At 39.9% G+C, this 20,655-nt stretch overlaps 1 protein-coding gene across 3 annotated transcripts in view; it reads left to right on the plus strand.

Annotated features, from left to right (window-relative positions):
* The window catches only part of MYO16 (myosin XVI), a 588,255-nt gene extending 569,539 nt beyond the window's left edge, over nt 1-18,716 (plus strand). For all 3 annotated transcript variants that reach the window (XM_054013071.1, XM_054013089.1, XM_054013080.1), the window contains one exon: nt 17,468-18,716. In XM_054013071.1, coding sequence (XP_053869046.1) covers nt 17,468-17,701 — 234 coding nt within the window. In that variant the 3' untranslated portion in view covers nt 17,702-18,716. The remainder of the gene's footprint in view (nt 1-17,467) is intronic.
* The last annotated feature ends 1,939 nt before the right edge of the window (nt 18,717-20,655 follow it).

Consider the following 20,655-nt stretch of genomic DNA (forward strand, 5'->3'; position numbering starts at 1 on the left):
CCCCCCCCCTCCACCTTCTCAGTCCTTGTTAGTAACACAGGCAGCTGCCGTTGTTCCGTCTGCCTAAGCCAAGGCCAGATTGGCTGCAAGTTATGTCAAATCCATGTCTCTCATAACACAGAGGCTCCGAGAAATGTGCCACAAAGTTTGGGTGCTTCACCATAGCAGGGAAAAAGTAGAAGAATTGCCACCAAGAGCTGTGAAATCTCTTTTGGAGATTGGTTTAAGCCTTGAGTATTGATTCACTTGACGTCAGTGAGTGCTGAGGGTACTTATTAGTTTCCAGTATTGGATCCATAGTGATACATTAAATAAAACTGCCATTAGTAGCCAACCAGCCTGCTACATAGAATAATATCTGGGAAGTGTACATCCTACCACAAGATTTTGGAGTACCCCTTTTTGAAATGTCTGGTTCTTCTGTCACCAGTGCTTAAGGCAGTGAGGTCAATAATGATGTCTGTTTTCTCACCAATTTCTGAATTAGAGAATCAACACACCTACTCTTCTATTTAAATAAATAAATAAACCCTCACAGCACTGTTTGGCATATTGCAGTAAAAAAAGCAGCCAACATCTGACAATGAAAAATGGGAAAACATATTTTCACATTTGTTAAGAATGTATTTATTGTTTCATTAGAGCTTAAGCCATAGTTCTTATTTGGTGAAATCTTATTGTTTCAGCAGTCTATCCTCTCAGAAAGAACTGCATATTCAGTGAAGTTTCCAGGGCCCTATTTGTTCATACTTGATTTAATATTTGTTGTCAATCACTTCTTTTTGTTGAATGTTCAGAAGTTAAAAAAAATTAATCCTGGATACTGCTGTGAGCTGTTACCATTAGCCTGTTATCACTGCTCTAAATGGCTCTAAAATTCATTATTAATGTCTGTCATGTTCAACCATTAGCTGGCAGAAGTCTTTGATCATCTTTGAAGAAAAATGTGGCAATCGAGCAAGTCTAGTCTTTAATAAAAAAAATCACTAACACCTTTATAGACGTACAACATCCAAGAGATGTCATATAATACCCTATATATCATTGATCTGAATCGAGAAATACCATAAATTGTTTTCAAGTTTGTTGTTTTGACAGTAATTGCAAAGAAATCTTTTTGTAATCTCACACCCGGACAAAAATGAAGAGTTATAACATACTATAACTTTATTTCTTATCAGGCTTTTCAGACAAAAATATATTGCAAAAGGCTTCATAGAGTTAAATAAGGCAGAGTTATGTTATATCTGAATCAATGGTGTACACACATCATGGGAAATGTCATGACCATTACGCAACAACTGCTACGTCCTTTAATAGAGAAAGTTCTGCACTTTCCAGTGCTTAAATCTTCTTGTCCTCACGTTCAGCGAGTGGAATTGTGGTTTTGCTGACGGGAAGGTAGTGAAAACTACTTCTGCCTTCTTCTCTCCTCATATATCCATGCAGTACTAGCTACACTCTGTGTTTATATGCAGAGTTGGACAAAAGTGCAAAATTCAGTCCAAATATGTTGTAAATGTAACCCACTGGTGAGTATGAGTTACAGGGCCCCTTCTGTGCTCATCCACAGAGGATGTGAGGTGCTACAGTCGCCAGTTATAGAGCTTTAGCTCAGGCTGTATATTTTAGCTCTGGAGTTCGCCAGGTTCAATCCATGGTGTGTTGGCGAAGAGGGCACTCATCCACACAAACACTGAATCCAAAATTCAGTGTTTGAGTCTAAGCTTTTGATCCAGTCCATTATGTAGAAATGCATTGCAGACAACGGAGGCAAACTTGAATTATTTCTTCTTCTTCTTCTCCTTCTTGTTATTCTTATTCTTCTCCTTCTGTCATTATTATTATTATTATTTATTTTAATTCCTGTAGGGCCTAGGAGTCCTAGCCATGGGCTAGGACCCCTTATGCTAGGTGCTGTACAAACACAGAGCAAAAAAACCGTCCCTGCCCCAAGGAGCTTACAATCTAAGTATAAGACAAGGGACAGCAAATGGATACAAACAGATGGGGATGTACAAGTAAACACTGAAACCGTATTTGTCAGCATGGTATGTAAGAGTCTCTGCACACCAGCAACCTAACTATTGTCAAATTGTTTATAGGCAAAGAAGAATTTTGAGGCAGGCTTTAAAGGTGGCTAATGAGGTAGCTGTGTGGACATTGATGGGGAGTTCCTCCCAAAAGTGTGTGGAGTAGCATGGGAGAAAGCATATAGGGTCTTATTTGGAAATTTACTAAGTGAGCAGTGAAGGAAGGCATTATGAACCGATTAGAGGTAAGCATCAGCAGTGAATGAGAGATGATAGGCAGGGTAAGGATTGGCCTTGAAAGTGAATACAAGCAGTTTGATGCAGTGGAGAAGGGGGAGCCAGTGCAGGAATTCAAAGAAAGGGGTAACATAGTCAAAGCAATGGGCTAGGAAAATGATCTTTGCAGCAGAATTCTGAATGGATATGATCAGGGCAAGATTGGATTTGTCAAGGCCAAAGCGAAAGACATAAAAATGGCCATATTTGGTCAGAACAGTGGTCCATCTAACCTAGTATCCTATCTTCCAGTAGTGGCCAATGCTAGATGCTTTCGAGGAAATGAACAGAAGAGGGCAATTTATCAAGTGATAAGTCCCCTGCCATCCAGTCCCAGCTTCTGGCAGTTAGAAGCTTAGGGACACTCAGAGTATGGTGTTGCGTCCCTGATCATCTTGGCTCACAGCCATTGATGGACCTATCCTTCATGAGCTTATCTAATTCTTTTTTTGAACCCACTTATACTTTTGGACTTCACAACATCCTGTGGCAATGAGTTCCACAGGTTGATTATGCACTGTGTGAAGACGTAGTTCCTTACATTTGTTTTGAATCTGCTGCCTAGAATTTCATCAGGTGACCCCTAGTTTGTACGTTATGTGAAGGGGTAAATAACACTTCCCTATTCACTTTCTCCACAATGTTCATGATTTTATAGACCTCTATCATATACCCACTTAGGCATCTCTTTTCTAAAATGAACAGTCCCAGTCTTTCTAATCCCACCTCGTATGAAAGCTGTTCCATACCCCTGATCATTTTTGTTGCCCTTCTCTGCCTTTATTGCCTTTCCAATTCTAATATATCTTTTTTTGAGATGGGGTGACCTGAACTGCACACAGTATTCAAGGTGTGGGTTTACCATGAATTTATGTAGTGGCATTATGATATTTTCTATCTTATTATCTATCCCTTTCCTCGTAGTTCCTAACCAGTCTAGTAACAGAGACACGAGATGATGAGAGATGTTATAAAGAAAGACTCAGCAAGATTTACACATAGCCTGGATATGTGGACCTAGAGAAATGTCAAAGTCAAAGATGACACACAGGTTATGGATTGTAGCTAAATTAAAGTGTCTGATTGGATTTTGATGACATAACAAGAAAATCAATGGGAATGAAAATGGGGTCCATTTAGTTGTGTTACCTTTCAAGGGTTTCTTTGAAACAACAAGATGGAAGTGATCAATTAAGTAGCAAGGAAGAAGCATCCAGTTAAAAAGAAAAGAAGAAAAAGAAAGGTTTAAAAAATGAATAAATGGCAATGAAAAAATGAATGAATTCCACTTTGAAGAGATAAGGATTTTTAAGTTGCTGTACAGTATTTTTATGCCATTTACATTGAAGTCATTTGCAGGAAATGATCCATTTACCTTACTCTGATAGAGAAACAAGACAGTTGTTGTCCTGAAAAATATATTTCCCTCAAGAACTGGGTAATAGGAACTATGAGCACATTGCTGACGTTTTAAAAAATCACTACATACCCAAACAAATATTCTAGCTGGGATAAGTTTTACCCCAGCAGAAACAAGAAGGAAACTGTTTATCTGATATTATGTCCACACACTGACATTTTGGTGACCACTTGCAGGAGGCCCTTAGGATAGGACCATTTTATATTGGTATCAAAAATCCAGCTTTGAGTAAAGTAGCTGAGAAAGGACCATAACCTGGAAGGAGCAATGTATATTGCATTGGTGTTTGGGTTCACCGTGAGAAACGTGATAGATTTGCGAGGACACCTCATGTGAAGGGAGGAGGGCCCTAATCACAGACAGGAAGACAACAGAAGTTGCTGCATACAGCAAGACCTCAACAAATTGCAGGAAATCCATGTTTCAATTGTTTGGGAATATCACATCGACCATAGCATTGTTTTTTCAGTAGGCCGAGTTCATGAGCTGTGGTAAGAAAGAATATGCACCTCATGGAACTGGCTCCTGGCTACAGAGTACACATTGACTAGACATTCTTACAATATCTTGGTTTAAGTCCAGCCACCAGACATAACTTCTAGTCAAACTACTCATTTTCATTTAATTCAATGAGCATGTTAGCTTTTATACTTATAACTCATAGTAAGTAATAATTCTCCATTATCAACTCGATTTTTTTCCCTAAGAGTCAAGAACAATTTGGCCCAACATTTTTGTAATTGTCACATGCTTTCCCTCTTTCTGATATTCTTCGTACCTGGTCAGAGAATACAGCCTGGCAATCATACAAATAAATATAGACTTGGATCTTCTGGTTTTATTGCTGGGCTCATCACAGCCCTAATATTCCTGGAATTTACACATCACTCCCCCTCCTCCCCCAACACACACACACAACACAGTGGCATTGTTTGACCACTGAAAAGACTTTCACTCTGTATGGAAGCTCTCTGGGTCTAATGATCTAGGTTATTGTGGTCATGGACACATTGATATGTCATTATGAGATAAAGGTTCAAAAGGTCTGAACACCAACCTCCATTCTTGCAGATACCATTTACCCCTGCAAAAATTAATTGCGGAACCCAGTCTGAGTACTAGGTAGTGCCCAGTAGTGCCCCACCGAGTACCTGATGAGACTGTAGGTGTAAAATATAGGTGCAAAAAAGCATCCTAAAAATTATCCTTTTGAAAACTATGTTCCTTTATATCAGGAGCCAGATCCTCAGTGATGCTCCATTGAATCAGTGGCACTTTTTGCCTGATCTATTGATTGTGTATTGTTTATATTGATTACTCAAGAATTCCCAGTTAAGACTCTGAGCTTTGGTAGGTTCTTATCCCAAAATAAGGCCCAGTCTTATTAGAATTATTGTTCAGTTGGGAACCCTGACGTGCAGGGTTGCAAAACTCACACTTAGGAAATCCTTCTATATTTGTAATAGTTTTATTAACAGTGTTAGCAAAGTTACAAATACTCCGACCCAGCAAGATAGATAGAAATAAGACAGAATGAGCATTTGACCATCCATATACTCACCACAGAAGTACCTGGAGTGTTAGTCATTATTTTCATCATCATCCTCTTCTTCCTCGTCACCATCATTCTGGCAGCTCCCAAGAGTTATATCTCCCAAGGCACACAGGCAGGGATACAACTTTTATAATGTTACGCTGATGTCACTATGCTTAATGCATTATTCAGTAGGGGGTTTCATCCCCTTGTCTTTTTTTGTATTTCCTTACCCTCAGGTACCCTTCTCCCATAGATAGCATCAACGTCAATTAGTTGCCATGGTATTCTTGTGGTCGGACATCTGCTGATGTTCCTAATTTTAAAATATTTCAAGCTGGTATAAACTAGCATTTTGTGGTTACCTATCAGCAGTTTAGTCATTACAGCATTCTATCTTGCCCTATCTTATGATCTAGGGTTATGCCGAGTTAGCTGCTTATGCTAAGGCTTCTCATGCCTTGATTAGTTTGGCTAAGCTATTGCCTGTGGCCTCTATCCTCATTGCTTTACAGCCTATACCTATGCCAGACCTAGACAATACCTGTACCCATAGGCTACAAGCTGTCCTGCTTGACACTATATGATGGGCCCACATAGCCATACACCAGCCCTTTTACCTGAGAAATAAAGAGGAAATATGTCAAAAGCAACACCACCTTTTCAGTGGCTTGAATTTCTATTATCCTCACATGTCACAAATGAACTCTGTATCACCCCAGCTGTAACATAAACGTTCTAGAATGAAAAAATGAATGCTATCCATGACTTGGATAGTTAAAATTTCTTCTGACGTCTTGGATGTTGTGGTTTATATTCCAAACTACGAATGTTCTTTGTAAATAGGCACCATAGGGCAGGGAATGGGTTTATGTTGGACTAGGATGTGGAAGATAAAGTTAATCAGAAAGAGCAAGAACATATACAGGTGACAATTATGAGTATTTACTTTGAGCCAGATTGCACCCTGCACTTACACGGGTGTAGAGTAGGGGAGAGATGCCCAAGAAGTTTTTTTATTTCCTCTCCATCCTCCTACCTTCCGCAACCCACGTAAGGGCCAGGAAGAACTGCATATCCTGGTTTCAGAGAGACTGCTCCATCCATACTCCCTTGGGGACATGTAGTGCCCAAAAGGAAATAAGAGGGAGCCATGACATGGCACATATAGGGGAATATGCTGCAACCTGTATAGGGCATGCACCCCTTTTATACCTTAGGAGGTCATTTGGTCAGTATGATGTTATCATTCTCTCTGAGGCAAATTGCTTTTCAGTGCCTGTTTCCAAAAGTGTGTGTGTGTGCTTGTGTTAACAATACATTCTATGCTTTTTTATCCAATTTTCCAATAAAATATTTAAGACAACGTGGTAGCCTCCTGCTAACAAATGAGAACCATAAAAAGTGAAGCCAACTAGTGAAATTGATTAGTATATTTTTATTATCCATCATGGATGTAATGCAGAAAGTATACAGACAAATGACTGAAAAATTGGATCCGTCTGTCACTGAGTTCATTGGAATTGCAGAGCCTCTTGAGATCAGACATGGTGTGAACACAGCCAGAACAAGAAAATTATTAATATTAAAATTATTTTATGATTTAGAGTTTGATCCCTCATGATGCTAAATGCTTTCACTACTCATTTTAGTCCCAGTATAGAAGGAATTAACTGAGTAGTAGTTACAGAGAGAGAGATTAACATTAAAGCAATACAGTCCAGAAAAGGATGAAAAAAGATATTCAAACACATTTTCTTCAGAAGCAAAATTATGTTGTTTTCCAAAATAAATCAAGCTAGTTACTTAATTGTTTAGTCAAATAAATTTTATCCATAAAAAAGAACAAACGTACTTCCATATTAAAGTTTTAACACTTCCAAAGTACCAGTAAGAAAATGAAATAGAGACTCTTTATTGTGTAAAATTGTTAGAAGATACAACTTGACATAAAATTGTACTGGTAGAGAGGCTTTGTCTTAAATTTATATTTTTACTAATTGTGTTCCTGTGAAACATCTCTTGTCTGAAAACTTTTGACACCAGAGTCTTGATTATTTCTTTTATACCAAACAACAGATGCCAACTCACTTTATCTGTGAGTTTTTGATGCAGTAAGAGTCGCCACTCGCTGTACTATGGTTGACCAAATCCATTTTGAGCAAACAATCTTATTGTGTGCTTTCACTAGTCAGAGACCAATTTATACTTAAAAGTACACTTTTTAAAATATATATACAAATCTACTTAAAATAAAATATTTGGATCATTCATTGATATTTGAACATTTGATCGTTCATTGATAATTTCACTAGTGACAAGGGATCTGATCCAATACTCACTGATGTCAAAGAGAGTCTTTTTATTAACGTGGATGGGAGTTGAATCAGACCCAAGGCCATAACAGCTGGAAGCAGGGAAGAATAGTTAATTTCTGAAATTAGGACAGGACATGGGGTTTGCCGTGTTGGAACTGGCCTCTAGTAGTGACCAATACTTGGTGCTTGAAAGGAAAGAGAAACTTGCCATAATGCACCCAGACATCTATGAAATGGTGGTCATGTGTGGTAGTATTCCTTCCTGCTCCTTACAGCAATCACTTATTCTCAGAAGTATATCATCTTGTTCTCCCTATTTTAGACTGCATACATAGGAAGTTTGTTACTGTTCAGAAGATTATTCAGTGCTTTTAAATATCCAGCTATGTTATGACTTCCTGTGATAGTGATTTATACAGTATTTCTTCTAAATCTAGCTGAGTATGTCTGGTGTATGAAAATAATGGCGGAAAACATTCTTATGTGATTTGATAACATGCAATTTAAACATAAAGGGACAGATTTTGCTCTCATTCACAAGAAGGTGAATACAGTCTGTATTAATTATGCCCCTGATTCTCCTCTCACGTTGGAGTTAAACTGGTATAACTCCAATGACCCTTCCAAAATTATTCCAGATTTGTACCAGCATAAGTATCTGGCCTCAAGCATTTGGCAGTTATGCCTTTTCAATAAATAAATTTATCATTTATGATTTTAAATTATGAGGAATCTTGTATATTACGAAATATGTTGTTCCAATGAAACCATTGAAAGTCATCATCAGTTTGTGGGAATGATTAACTTAGATCACTTCTCTGAGGCAGATCCAATATCAAGTTACTGAGTCCAAGGGGACAGTGTTTAAAAAATGCATGTCCCAAAATTCACAAGAGAATTGTATGGTTCAGCTTGGGTCCCAGTGGCACACTTCTATTTGAAATGGAATGTAGAAACATGTAAACTCATTTATCATAGCTGATCTCTGCTCCCCGCTGTGATCTTAAATTACCAATGGTGGGTTCCCAGTGAAACACAGATTAACATATTGATTTGATTTATTTAACAGGGATTTTAACATACCCTTGTTATCTTTGGGGGGGAGGGGAGGATTTTTACTTGTATTTAACTTTAAATGCAGGTTTTTTTATTATTTAACCCATAGTCTGGTTCCTATTTTCCAGGTTAGTGACGCCTGGGCAAGAAGGACAAGATCTAGTTCTTGGAGAGGTTACAGTGGGTTCCGCAGCTAAGGCTGAGATTGGGTTTCAGGAAGTAGATAGCAGAAGGATTTGTCAGCTGGAGGAGGATTTGGGGAAATGTATCTGGAGAAAAGAGTTCGAAACCAAGAACTATGAGCAATTGAAAGGAGGTCAAGTATAGATAACAGACGGGAGAGTATTACAGCCTGGATTTAGTCAGATCAGGACACACATGAGGTTTGCAGGCAGATCTGGCAGTTGGAGAGAGATTCAAGGCACTAAGGGTATGTCTAGGCTGCAATTAAAAACCCGTGGCTGGCTGTGCCAGCTGACTCAGGCTCGCAGGGCTCAGGCTAAGGGTCTGTTTAATTGCTGTGTAGACGTTCAGACTTGGGCTACAGCCCAGACTCTAGGACCCTGTGAGGTGGGAGGGTCCCAGAGCTCAGGCTGCAGCCTAAGCCTGATCGTAAGTAAACAGCCCCTTTGTCCAAACCCCATGGATGCAAGTCAGCTGGCACGGGCCAGCCGCAGGTGTCTAATTGCCATGTAGACATACCCTAAGGAGGGGAATTGGAGGATGGTGAAGGAGGAGGAGTTTGGAAACAGGTGCTTGTGAGAGAGAGGCATGACATGCAAGATTAAACCACAAGTTATTCAGCTCACTAGTAATCACTTACATAGTAGGGAGAATAATTCCTTTAGGAATAATAATTTCTGCAGGAATTACTGAGTGAAATCCTATGGCCTGTGTTACTCAGGAAGTCAGACTAGATGGTTGCAGTGGTCCCTTCTGGCTTTAAATCTAGGAAATCTCTGTCAGGGCAATTCAGCTTTTTAAGAGTTAATTATAATTTCTTACTATAAAGCATGTTAAGTTTCTTTTGTGAGTAGCTTTAAAAACTAATCAGATTGTAAGGAGGAAAAAAAAGCCACCCTTAGATACTTCTGCTATTTAATCTCCCTTGTGGCTTCCATTATGTGAGTTTGACTTTATTAATAATGTAAAATACTCATGGAGGAAGAACAAAACTATGGTAATTGCCAGAATCTGCTGATGGTTAGTTTAAAGCAACACCGTGGTAGATAAAGTCATTACATGAACATAATCGGCAATATATTTACAGAAGCAAAATAAGTGGTAGTTACTTTATACAAATGTCTATGGAGCACAGTTTTACAGTCAATATTTACCACAGAAACTACACTGTGGCAAATATGCCAGTTTCTGTAATGGTTATGTATGTTAATTAATGAATTTTACTAGCCCCATACAAAAATTACTGAAATTAAATTTGCATTTCAGAGTACTGAGCTGTTATTATTTGAGCACGTAGAATTATTTGTCTGTTTTAATTTCCATAAATGTCATTAAATGCCTCCTTCAGGTGAATAGTCAATAGAAAAAACAGTACAATGACAAATGACCAACAAATTGATTTACATACTTTGTGAATTATTTAACAAAAACTGAATTCTTCCAAAGAGAGAGTGACCCAAAAAAAACTGAATTTTGTTAAATGAATTTTAAAGAAACAGAATTACATAAATGAACAAAATTGAACTTAATAGACATTTATGTTTATTATGGAGGCACTGGCCATGGGTTTATAGTTAAGGCTGCATTGAGTTTGAAACTTAAAGCAGGGATTCAACCTCTTTGTTATATATGGATAATAAAACTTATCCCTAATATTAAAGCACTTGATCTTTGATTACAGAATCAAGTATCTGATCATTTACATGTACATCTATAAATTACTTTGAGTTAAAATTAATTTTAAATGGGTCCTTTAAAAATGTTTGCCCTCTGTGGCACCTTTATTATTTTTGTTTTGTTCCAAATGATCTTAATGATAGAATAACAGAATCTTTCACATAGTTAAAACTCACTAAAATCTTGTGTGTAGACTACCATTTGAAGATTATAATTAAGATAAATTATCAAGTGTTGTTATAATTGCTAGTCATGATTATAGATAGACAGAACCAAGTCACTAGTTCTGGTCATTCTTAATTAAGGCCTTTTTGCTGTCATAGGAACACAGTCACTCATCACCCTTCCTCTACATCTACTTTGCGTGCTACAATTCTATTGATTGTAGTGAGTCGGTGAGATAAGAGAGACTGGACTTGTGTTAAGATTTCTCATTGGTGGATGACTTGGCCACAGCTATCACTGCTTCTTAAAAGTTGTTGGGCTGCATGCTAGTTTGGGCATGAATGCTTGAAAGGGTCTTCATGGCACTACCATCTTGGCTTCACTGTACAGGGAAGCAGCACTGCCAAGGGAACTGAGTTCAGGAGTGACGGGAGAGTTTTAATGGACAAAAAGATTGGGACTCAGGGACTGGGAATCCTTCACCCAGATCTCACTCTTCATGTACCATTTGTCTCCTTAACACAGTCCCCTTCCACAAACACAGCCCTGCTCCCCTCCAGGCCTATAAGCATCCTTGTTTTCCTCTTCCTCTACCTTTCCTCTCCCTTCCCTCCCTCGCCCCTCCCCCCACATCCCCACTCTCAACTCCCAGCTCTCTCTGTGAAAATGCAAAGTAGGTTTTCAAAGGGCCCGAGAATCTAGGTTGCCAAACTCCCATTGAGCATTGAGTTTCAATGGGAGTTGGGTGCTTAACTCCTTAGGTCCTGTTTAAAATCCCAGTCTAAACTTGGTAAAGTCTCTCTCCTGCCAATAGATACGCCAGGCTTTCTCAGTTCAATTTTCATGACAAGCTCTATACTTATATACAATAATAAGGTCTTACCCATTCCCTATGTCCTCTTCTGCTTGTCCTTAGCAAAATATGTATTCTGTCATCACTGAGAAGCACAGCTTGCATTTTTAATATTATGCTACAGACTAAGAATCATTCACAGAAATGGTTCAGTAAATCTCTCTATATAATGAATAAACTTGAGAAAATTATTAGCTTTTCATAAGTCAATTCATGAACAGAAAAGAGGAAAATGTATCCACTAGATTATTCTCTTAGTTGTTCACCCAAATCTAAGTATATTAATGAACCCATATAAAGATTTAATGTTTCTTGTGTATTTTCCTCACTTCTTGTTGCATTACTTGTTTGTCTATACACGTTAAAATACTAATACTTTCCAGACTACTAGCCAAATGGTTATTTAGAAGGGTGTATGTATACATGTTTCAGTCTCCCAATGGTTAATACAAATAAAAATAAAAACAAATAAAAAAAGATTTGAAAAAGATACGTGTACAATTTTTAAATGGCCAAACAGATTTTTTTTCAGTTCTGGTTAACAAAAAAATAAAATAAAAAAGATGTATCTCCATTTGAAACCTGGACCAAATTTTTATGTCCATTGTAAAATGAAAAATGGGGTGTATAATGAAAATGCTGACACAATGTTAACTACAACACGCACAAGTGGTGCCAGTATCATAAAGCTTTCAGTTTCTACATGCTATAAATAGGATGCATTTGTCAATTTCTTTGTGCAGTCAGATTGTACTTACTTTTCACCCTGCACCTGTGTGCCTTTGTTTCTCAGTTACAGAATAGCAACAAAGCCTTCTCAGTTCAAACACTTCTATGTATCTTTCAAAGATGAAAATTCCTTACTATTTCATTAAAGTAATGCCATAAAATATAATCATTTAACACACCTGATAGCACCTTAGGAGGAGTTTTTAAAGGATCTGTTTTGACATTAAATACATTTAACTCTCACCATTTATGTACAACTTTATTTATTTATTGAAGCTCTTTAAATGAAAGCTTTTAGCTGACATTCTAATTCAACTTCCTCTTCAAATGTATTAGCACCTGTCAGAGTATTATGCTCAACACTGGTCTAAAAGCCTTTGGGCCCTCTGTACCTTCCTCAGTCCTTAAAATGGGACCTTATGTGATATAGCAGAATTGCTTGTTATTGTCTTCAGAGATATGAATGGTAACAGTAAAAAAAATAAAATGTACCCTGTCTTGTCAATTTGGGTTTTGACCATGATCCAAAGCCCATCAACGTCAATAGGAATTAGCCCTTATGTGAATATCACTTCCAATCCTGTGCTACAGTGATACCAACTCCTGCATCTATATGACCTACACCAGGGGTCGGCAACCTCTGGCATGCGGCTCGCCAGGGTAAGCACCCTGGCGGGCCAGGCCAGTTTGTTTACCTGCCGCGTCCACAGGTTCGGCTGTTCGCAGCTCCCACTGGCCGTGGTTTGCCGCTCCAGGCCAATGGGGACTGCGGGAAGCTGCGGCCAGCACATCCTTCAGCCCGCACCGCTTCCCACAGCCCCCCATTGGCCGGAACGGCGAACCGCAGCCAGTGGGAGCCACGATCGGCCAAACCTGCGGACGCAGCAGGTAAATAAACCGTGTGCCAAAGGTTGCCAACCCCTGACCTACATCAAGTTCCAGATGTGCTTCTTTTCTCCCAATATACCCATCCCCACAGAAAATGGAAGATAAATTTGGGTATCTCAAAGGGTTGGCAATATCCTTTTAACAATATATGTTGAGTATTTTATTTTCCAGTAAATTATCTGGATTCAATCTTTAGCTGGTTTTCTGGAGTATGTGAGAGTGGAGGAAGGTGTAGTCTCTGTAACACTGAGACAAAAAGTTTATTGAGTTTATAGTGTTATCTAAAAAGTCCTCTAGTTAATTCGGGTAACTTTGCTGTTCTGGCTAGTGTCTTCCAGCATGAATAGGGCATAACTTTAAAAAAAAATTGTTGAAAGCTCCTCTTTAGCCAGGTAGTTGTTTGCTTTTTTTCCCCAGAACGTTATGAATAGACTTGGAAGGCTTAGATTTTTGTCAGTAAATGTTGGTAAACGTTGATTTCACCGAACACACACAAACAGATTAAAAGAATATGTCCTTAGGTAATAATTGAAATTTACAAATAGGCAAAGAAAAATGCTGCCAAGAACTTATTAGAGTTTAATTTAAGGATATTTACTTTGTATATTTTGACATATGATGTTAGAACAGAAGATGATAAGAATGGCCATTCTGGGTCGGACCAATGGTCCACTTAGCCAAGTATCCTATCTTCTGACAGTGGCCATGGCCACTGTTCAGTGGGACTGAACAGAATCAGGCAATTTATTGAGTGATTCATCCCCTGTTGTCCAGTCCCAGTTTCTAGGAGTCGGAGGTTTAGGGATACCCAAAGCATGGGGTTGTGGATTGCCATTGATGGGTCTATCATCCATGAACTTATCTGATTTTTTTTGTAATCCACTTATACTTTTGGCCTTCACAATATCCCCTGGCAATGAGTTCCACAGGTTGACTGTGCGTTGTGTGAAAAAGTACTTTCTTATGTCTGTTTTAAACCTGCTGCTTGTTAATTGCATTGGGTGACCTCTGGTTCATGTGTTACGTGAAGTTGTAAATAACACTTCCTTATTCACTTTTCCCACACCGTTTATGATTGTATAGACTTCTATCACATCGCCCCTTAGTTGTCTCTTTTCTAAAATGAATAGTCCCAGTTTTTTTAATCTCTCCTCATATGGAAGCTGTTCCATATCCCTAATCATTTTTATTGCATTTCTCTGTACTTTTTCCAATTCTAGTATATCTTTTTTGAGATGGGGTGACCACAACAGCATGCAGTATTCAAGGTGTGGGCATAATATGGATTTATGTGGTGGCACAGCAATATTTTCTATTTTATTATCTATCCCTTTCCTAATGATTCTTAATATTGTGTTAGCTTGTTTGACTGCTGCTGCACATTGAGCAGATATTTTCAGGAAACTTTCTACAGTGACTCCCAGAACTCTTTCTTGTACGGTAACAGCTAATTTAAACCCCATCATTTTGTATGTATAGTTGGGATTTTGTTTTTCCAATGTGCATTATCAACACTGAATTTCTGCCATTTTATTGTCCAGTCACCCAGTTTTGTGAGATTCCTTTGTAACTCTTTATAGTCAGTTTTGGCCTAAACTATCTTGAGAAATTTTGCCACCTCACTGTTTATCCCTTTTCCCAGATCATTTATGAATATGTTGAACAGCACTGGTCTCAGTACAAATCCTTGGGGGACCCCTCTATTTACCTCTCTCCACTGTGAAAACTGACCACTTATTCCTACCCTTTATTTCCTATCTTTTAACCAGTTACTGATCCATGAGTGTACCTTCTCTCTTAACCCATGACTGCCTACTTTGCTTAAGAGCCTTTGATGAGGGACCTTGTCAAAGGCTTTCTGAAAGTCCAAATTCACTATATCCACTGGATCACCCTTATGCTAGTTGACAGTTTGTGTTTAAACTATTATAAAGCTTTCACTTTATATATCTCAGTGTCTACTGTCTCTAAATAATTGTCTGACCCTTCATAATTTCCCACAACTCTGAACATTTAAGTAGATAAAAATAGGGGGGGGGGGAAATGCTTGAAACCCATAATTTTGCTCAACTGTGAAAATTTAAATATATATTAAAAATTAAAAATGCTTAAAAATAAGCATCAACATTACCCATCACAAACATTTTGTTAATCTAATTCTGCAAAGCCTAGTTATGAAGCATAGGCAAAATCCTGAGGTCCTTACACAGATCATAGACAAGTAAACCTTTTGCTGATGCTCACGAGAGTTGGGACTGAGTAAAATCTGAGATTAAATTGATATTATAGTTATAGCTGATTTCTGCCTAATATGATTGAGAGAGATTATAAGGCTAATACGTATCTATGACAAGTAGTATTACGGATCACCAAGGAACTAAGCAGATTACATGTAGTTCTTCAGGCACCTATGATTAGGGGCAAATCCTGCTCCCTGGGCAGCTGCAGAGGGCCAGGACTGCAGAAGAGCTGCTATATATCGCCTGATAACATTTTAAAGACAAGTGCTTAAAAATATGGTCCATTTCCCAGTGTGGACAGGCCTAAATATTTTGCATGTATTGCTGGCTCATGTATACAGTGTTTTTTCAAAGTTTCTCACTGTGTCAGGATGTAAACTTGAGTTCTGTAACTCTCAAATTGGACACTCTTGGGAGGCAGATGCCAAGGCATGTCTATTTCTATATTATAAATTGTCTGATTTTCTTTTATTTCCAGTGTAAAATATCTATTTTTAAAGCTTAAGGTGAGAAGTGTCTTTGGGAGAGACATATACTTCTTACGAATAGAAGAGAGATGGCAAGTGTCTCTCCCATTTCAAATATAGCATGAAGAGTATCACCTTCACCTCCAGTAGATCATCTCAATACATTCCCTACATACCAAGGTGCCCTTGCTATAAGTGGGTGCATCTCCATTGGTTTTATAGAGAGTTGCACATTGTTTGCAACAGGCTGAATTTGTCCCACGGTGATATGCTTTGCCATTTCGGGAGGAAGAGCTACCATTTCCACACACACTTGTAGATCTATAGATTCACATCAGGATGGGGCACTAATTTACCCAGAATGATTGGTGATATTTGATGCTACCTGAATCTAATCCAACCGATACCGTCTCACCCCCTTTTAGCAGGCTCAGTAAATAGCATCACAAGGGTGTAAAACAACAGATTAACAAAACTTTAGCATCCAGAATTTATCAGTGTGAAAGATCGCATCTAGGTAGCAATGAGCTACAAAACAGTAATGCATTGAAATGTAACCTTAAGCCTAAAACTGTTGGGGGGGAGGGTGTCAAAGGGGGGACTCTTGCTGTTCTATACATCAAAACTTCTGAGGACTGTTTGCTTTATGTATAGTAAAGGTTCTGTGCCACCTATCTGTTCAGTTGAGTACAATGAAATGAGAGCAGTAGCCAGCTCCTCACCATCTAGAAAGACTTGAGCTTGGTCACATTGAAGGAGTTTTAGAATTTCCATTCATGATGTGAGGATAAGCTTTTAATCTCCTCCTGTGTGTGTGTACTCAGCAAAAATTGATAGAATCTGTAGAGTGGGGAGTGGTTACCTCATAGCACAGGGTCATTCAATATAACAATATCAATTATGAGTCCAATTCATGGCTATATTTCGAAAGTCATTATTTGTACAATGCCATGTATGTGCATGAGTGCTTTACAGACCAACAAAACACATGGGGCCTGATTCTACTTCTCATTTCCACTGATGTAAACCTCTGGTAACTCCACTCCAGACTATGGAGTCAGCCTCATTTTCTCTGCCTGGTCCAATGACTATTTATATATTTTATCCAAAGTGGAACAACTTCAGTAGGAGATAGTGAGGGAGCCCCACTGCATAGCACTCACCTGGGATATGGAAGATCTGAGTTCAAGTGCCTGCTCCAAATCAGGCAGCATGAGGATTTGAACCTGGTCTCTAACGTCCTGGGTCAGTGTTCTAAAAGAGGTGTGGAGGAGCACTGGCACCACTAACTCCTCACTTTATCCAGGTTAGTTGGATCAGGCCTTGCAAGCAAGATAGGCAGGGAATGCTTAATTTGTGAATTCTGCCAAGGTTTAGGTGTGTGCACTGGCAGAAATTTAGGCATCTCCAATGTTTGGCTACAGCTAAGTGGAAGTTTTGAGGATCTCAGTGGCACATAAATGTTGGACTTAGTGGCAGGTAGTTAGGCACTTACATCTCTTGGTGGATCTAGCAGCAGGCCAAGAGTTCCTGTACTGAAAAGCATCCAGTGTAAGCTTTATGATTTTACATTACCAATATAATTAACGGTAGATGCATTCTTCTTTTCTTTCCCTTCTTATTAACAGGTTATCCACCAGCTCAGACTTTCAGAGAACGAGAGCGCTGCACTGCAGGAACTCCTGGACTGGAGGCGAAAGCTGTGTGAAGAGAGAGGAGACTGGCAGAAAATCCTGCACAACACTGAGCAAAGAATCACAGCTCCTCCCCCACCTCCCTGTAAAAAGCCAACTCTGCTGAAGAAGGCAGAAGATACACCCTGCAACAGACTGTCTTCAGGGATCTGGGATACCACTATGTGATTTCAATTTGTTTGTGGAGTATTAGAAGCAAAACCATCTAATGATTTCAATCTGCAGAGTCAGCAAGTTTCTGCCCCTGCAATGCATGCAGGATTTTCTACAAACATCCATTCAAGAGCACAGGAAGCAGGAGTTACATAGATCTGTTGTGTGTGTGTGCGTGTGTATATATGTGTGTTTATTTCCTTTTTTATATATGGAGACAAACTGCACTATAAGTACATAGTTTAAAAATACAAGATAGTTACCTACTGCTCTCCCATGGACAATGAACAAATTCTGTGTTAAGTGAGTGAGGATAGGGAGACGTAATTGGCAAACAATTTGGAGAGATTGGGGAAGTTTGTGTGCACACTGTACAGCTGTTTTATATAGTACAATAATATGATGTTTCTTGTATCTCAATGAATGGTTTTATTATATTACCTATACATATATAATAGTTCTTTGTAGATGTCTGTGTTTTATTGGAATTGCAAACATGATAATTATTTACATGTTTATTACTGGTATTTTACAACTTTATGCAATTGGTGCTGTTGTTCTTTCTTCAGAATACAGGTAATAAATACAGTACTGGTATTTTTTTTTTTTTCATGGTTTATCCTTAATAATGTACCTAAAGTTTCCACACTGCGGTGGTGTTCTAGCACTGGCAATGTCAACCTTAGCGTCAGCTCTTGAAACCCTTGCAAATGTGCCAGTGATGGTTAATGCTGTTCACATTCAAGAATTAGAGAGCTCTGCTTCTTTATTATGCCCCTCTGTTTCTGAATGAGTGGACTGTGAATATATGTAATTTCATCTCAAAACTTATTTCTTCCTGGGTTATGTGAAATAATGATGTACTCATTTAAACTGTAAGTCTGGTTATAATTCATAGCTGATTATGTATAAAGTAAGGAGTCAGTGGAAAGATACATAATAGTAACTAGGTATGAAAGTACAACTTTGATTTACTGATCTAAGCCACAAGGCTTCATGGAGATGGGTGTATTAAAGGATTATGCCCCTATAGTGGTACAAAGCATGGTTCATTTATACCTTAGATTTCATGTAATAAAATGGTCTCAGATGTTGGAGATTCTGGTTGGAGAACATGAGTTCTCTGAGCAGTGATACTAATCTGAGAATAACATGCTGCTGGAAAATAGTTTGCTACTGTATGGCAGTCTCTGAAATATTTATTTGCCATTAAAATGGCATAATTTATATATCAACACACACATATATAAAAAACTTATTTTGTCAGGGGCTGCTTGCTTTAGGTCCTTGGCCTATCTAAAGCTAATGTGAGGCACTCTTCCTGGTGGCCTGCCTCTCTCACCCCTATGAGGGAGATAAGGGAAAAGGGAGATATATATATCAGATATATTTGCTACCTGTGTCAAGAGGTAGCTTGGGGGGCCCCTAAGGAAATTTCTCTACCGGGCACCGGGAGATAAAAATGGGCTAATATATATATATATATATTGTGACAGACCCAGACCAGTGGGGTACAGGAGTCTGGTAGAGGGCAAATATACTGGTCACTGGATGTGTAGTTTTCTGTTCCCTGAGTGACCAGAGCAGGGGCTGCACTAGAGTAATCAGGAACCTGCAAGAACCAGTTAAGGCAGGCAGGCTAATTAGGACACCTGGAGCCAATTAAGAAGAAGCTGCTAGAATCAATTAAGGCAGGCTAATCTAGGGTTACCATTCGTCTGGATTCCCCCGGACATGTCCGGCTTTTTGAGCTAAAAATAGCGTCTGGGGGGAATTTGTAAATGTCCGGACTTCCCCCCCCTCCCCCATGCAGAGCGCGCACGGCTAACAGGGCAGCCGGCCGGATGGTGTCACTTACATGGGGCTCCGACAGCCAGAGAGAGCACGTCCTCCACCTCCCCTGCAGCAGAGATTACTCCCTCTCTCCCTCCCTGCATTCGCAGATCGCCTCCGGCAGTTCGCACCGGCAGTCTGGAGCTCCTCCCCTACTCCTCCTCCCCTGCCAGCCAGCATGCCGGGACGAACGGCTCACAGAGACGTTAGACGAAGGCCAACAACAAGGGGGCAGGGGGTCGGAGAAGGGGCAGGGAGGTTTTGGAGGGGGCAGTCAAGAGACGGGGGGGTCCGGGAGTTCGGGAGGGGGCTTTCGGGGGGGGTGTGTGGATAAGGTTTTGGGCAGTCAGGATATAGGTAGGAGGTGGGGTGCTGGGGGGCAGTTAGGGTGGGGAGGTCTTAGGAGGGGGCAGTTAGGGGACAAGGAACAGGGAGCTTAGGTAGGGGGTGGGGTTCTGGGGGGCAGTTAGGGTGGGGGGGGTCTTAGGAGGGGGCAGTTAGGGGACAAGGAGCGGGGGGAGGGTTGGGGACTCTGAGGGGGGCAGAAAGTGGGAGGGGCAGGGACGGGGCTAGGGCAGGACGGGGGTGGGGCTAGGGCCGGGCTCCTCCCGTCCTCTTTTTTGCTTGCTGAAATATGGTAACCCTAGCTAATCAGGGCACCTGGGTTTTCAAAGGAGCTCACTTCAGTTTGTGGTGGGAGTGTGAGGAGCTGGGAGCAAGAGGCGCAAGGAGCTGAGAGGGAGAGGGAGAGCGTGTGCTGCTGGAGGACTGAGGAACACACGCATTATCAGACACCAGGAGGAAGGTCCTGTGGTGAGAATAAGGAAGGTGTTTGGAGGAGGCCATGGGGAAGTAGCCCAGGGAGTTGTAGCTGTCATGCAGCTGTTACAGGAGGCACTATAGACAGCTGCAGTCCACAAGGCCCTGGGCTGGAACCCGGAGTAGAGGGTGGGACGGGTTCCCTCCAAACCTCCCAATAGACCTGGACTGTGGGTTCTTCCAGAGGGGAAGGTCTCTGGGCTGTTCGCCAACCCACATGGTGAATCTCTGAGGCAAGAAAATCCGCCAGTAAGTGCAGGACCCACCAAGATAGAGGAGGAACTTTGTCACAATATATATATATATATATATATATA

Source organism: Malaclemys terrapin, chromosome 1, assembly GCF_027887155.1.
Source record: "Malaclemys terrapin pileata isolate rMalTer1 chromosome 1, rMalTer1.hap1, whole genome shotgun sequence".
NCBI lineage: Eukaryota > Metazoa > Chordata > Testudines > Emydidae > Malaclemys > Malaclemys terrapin.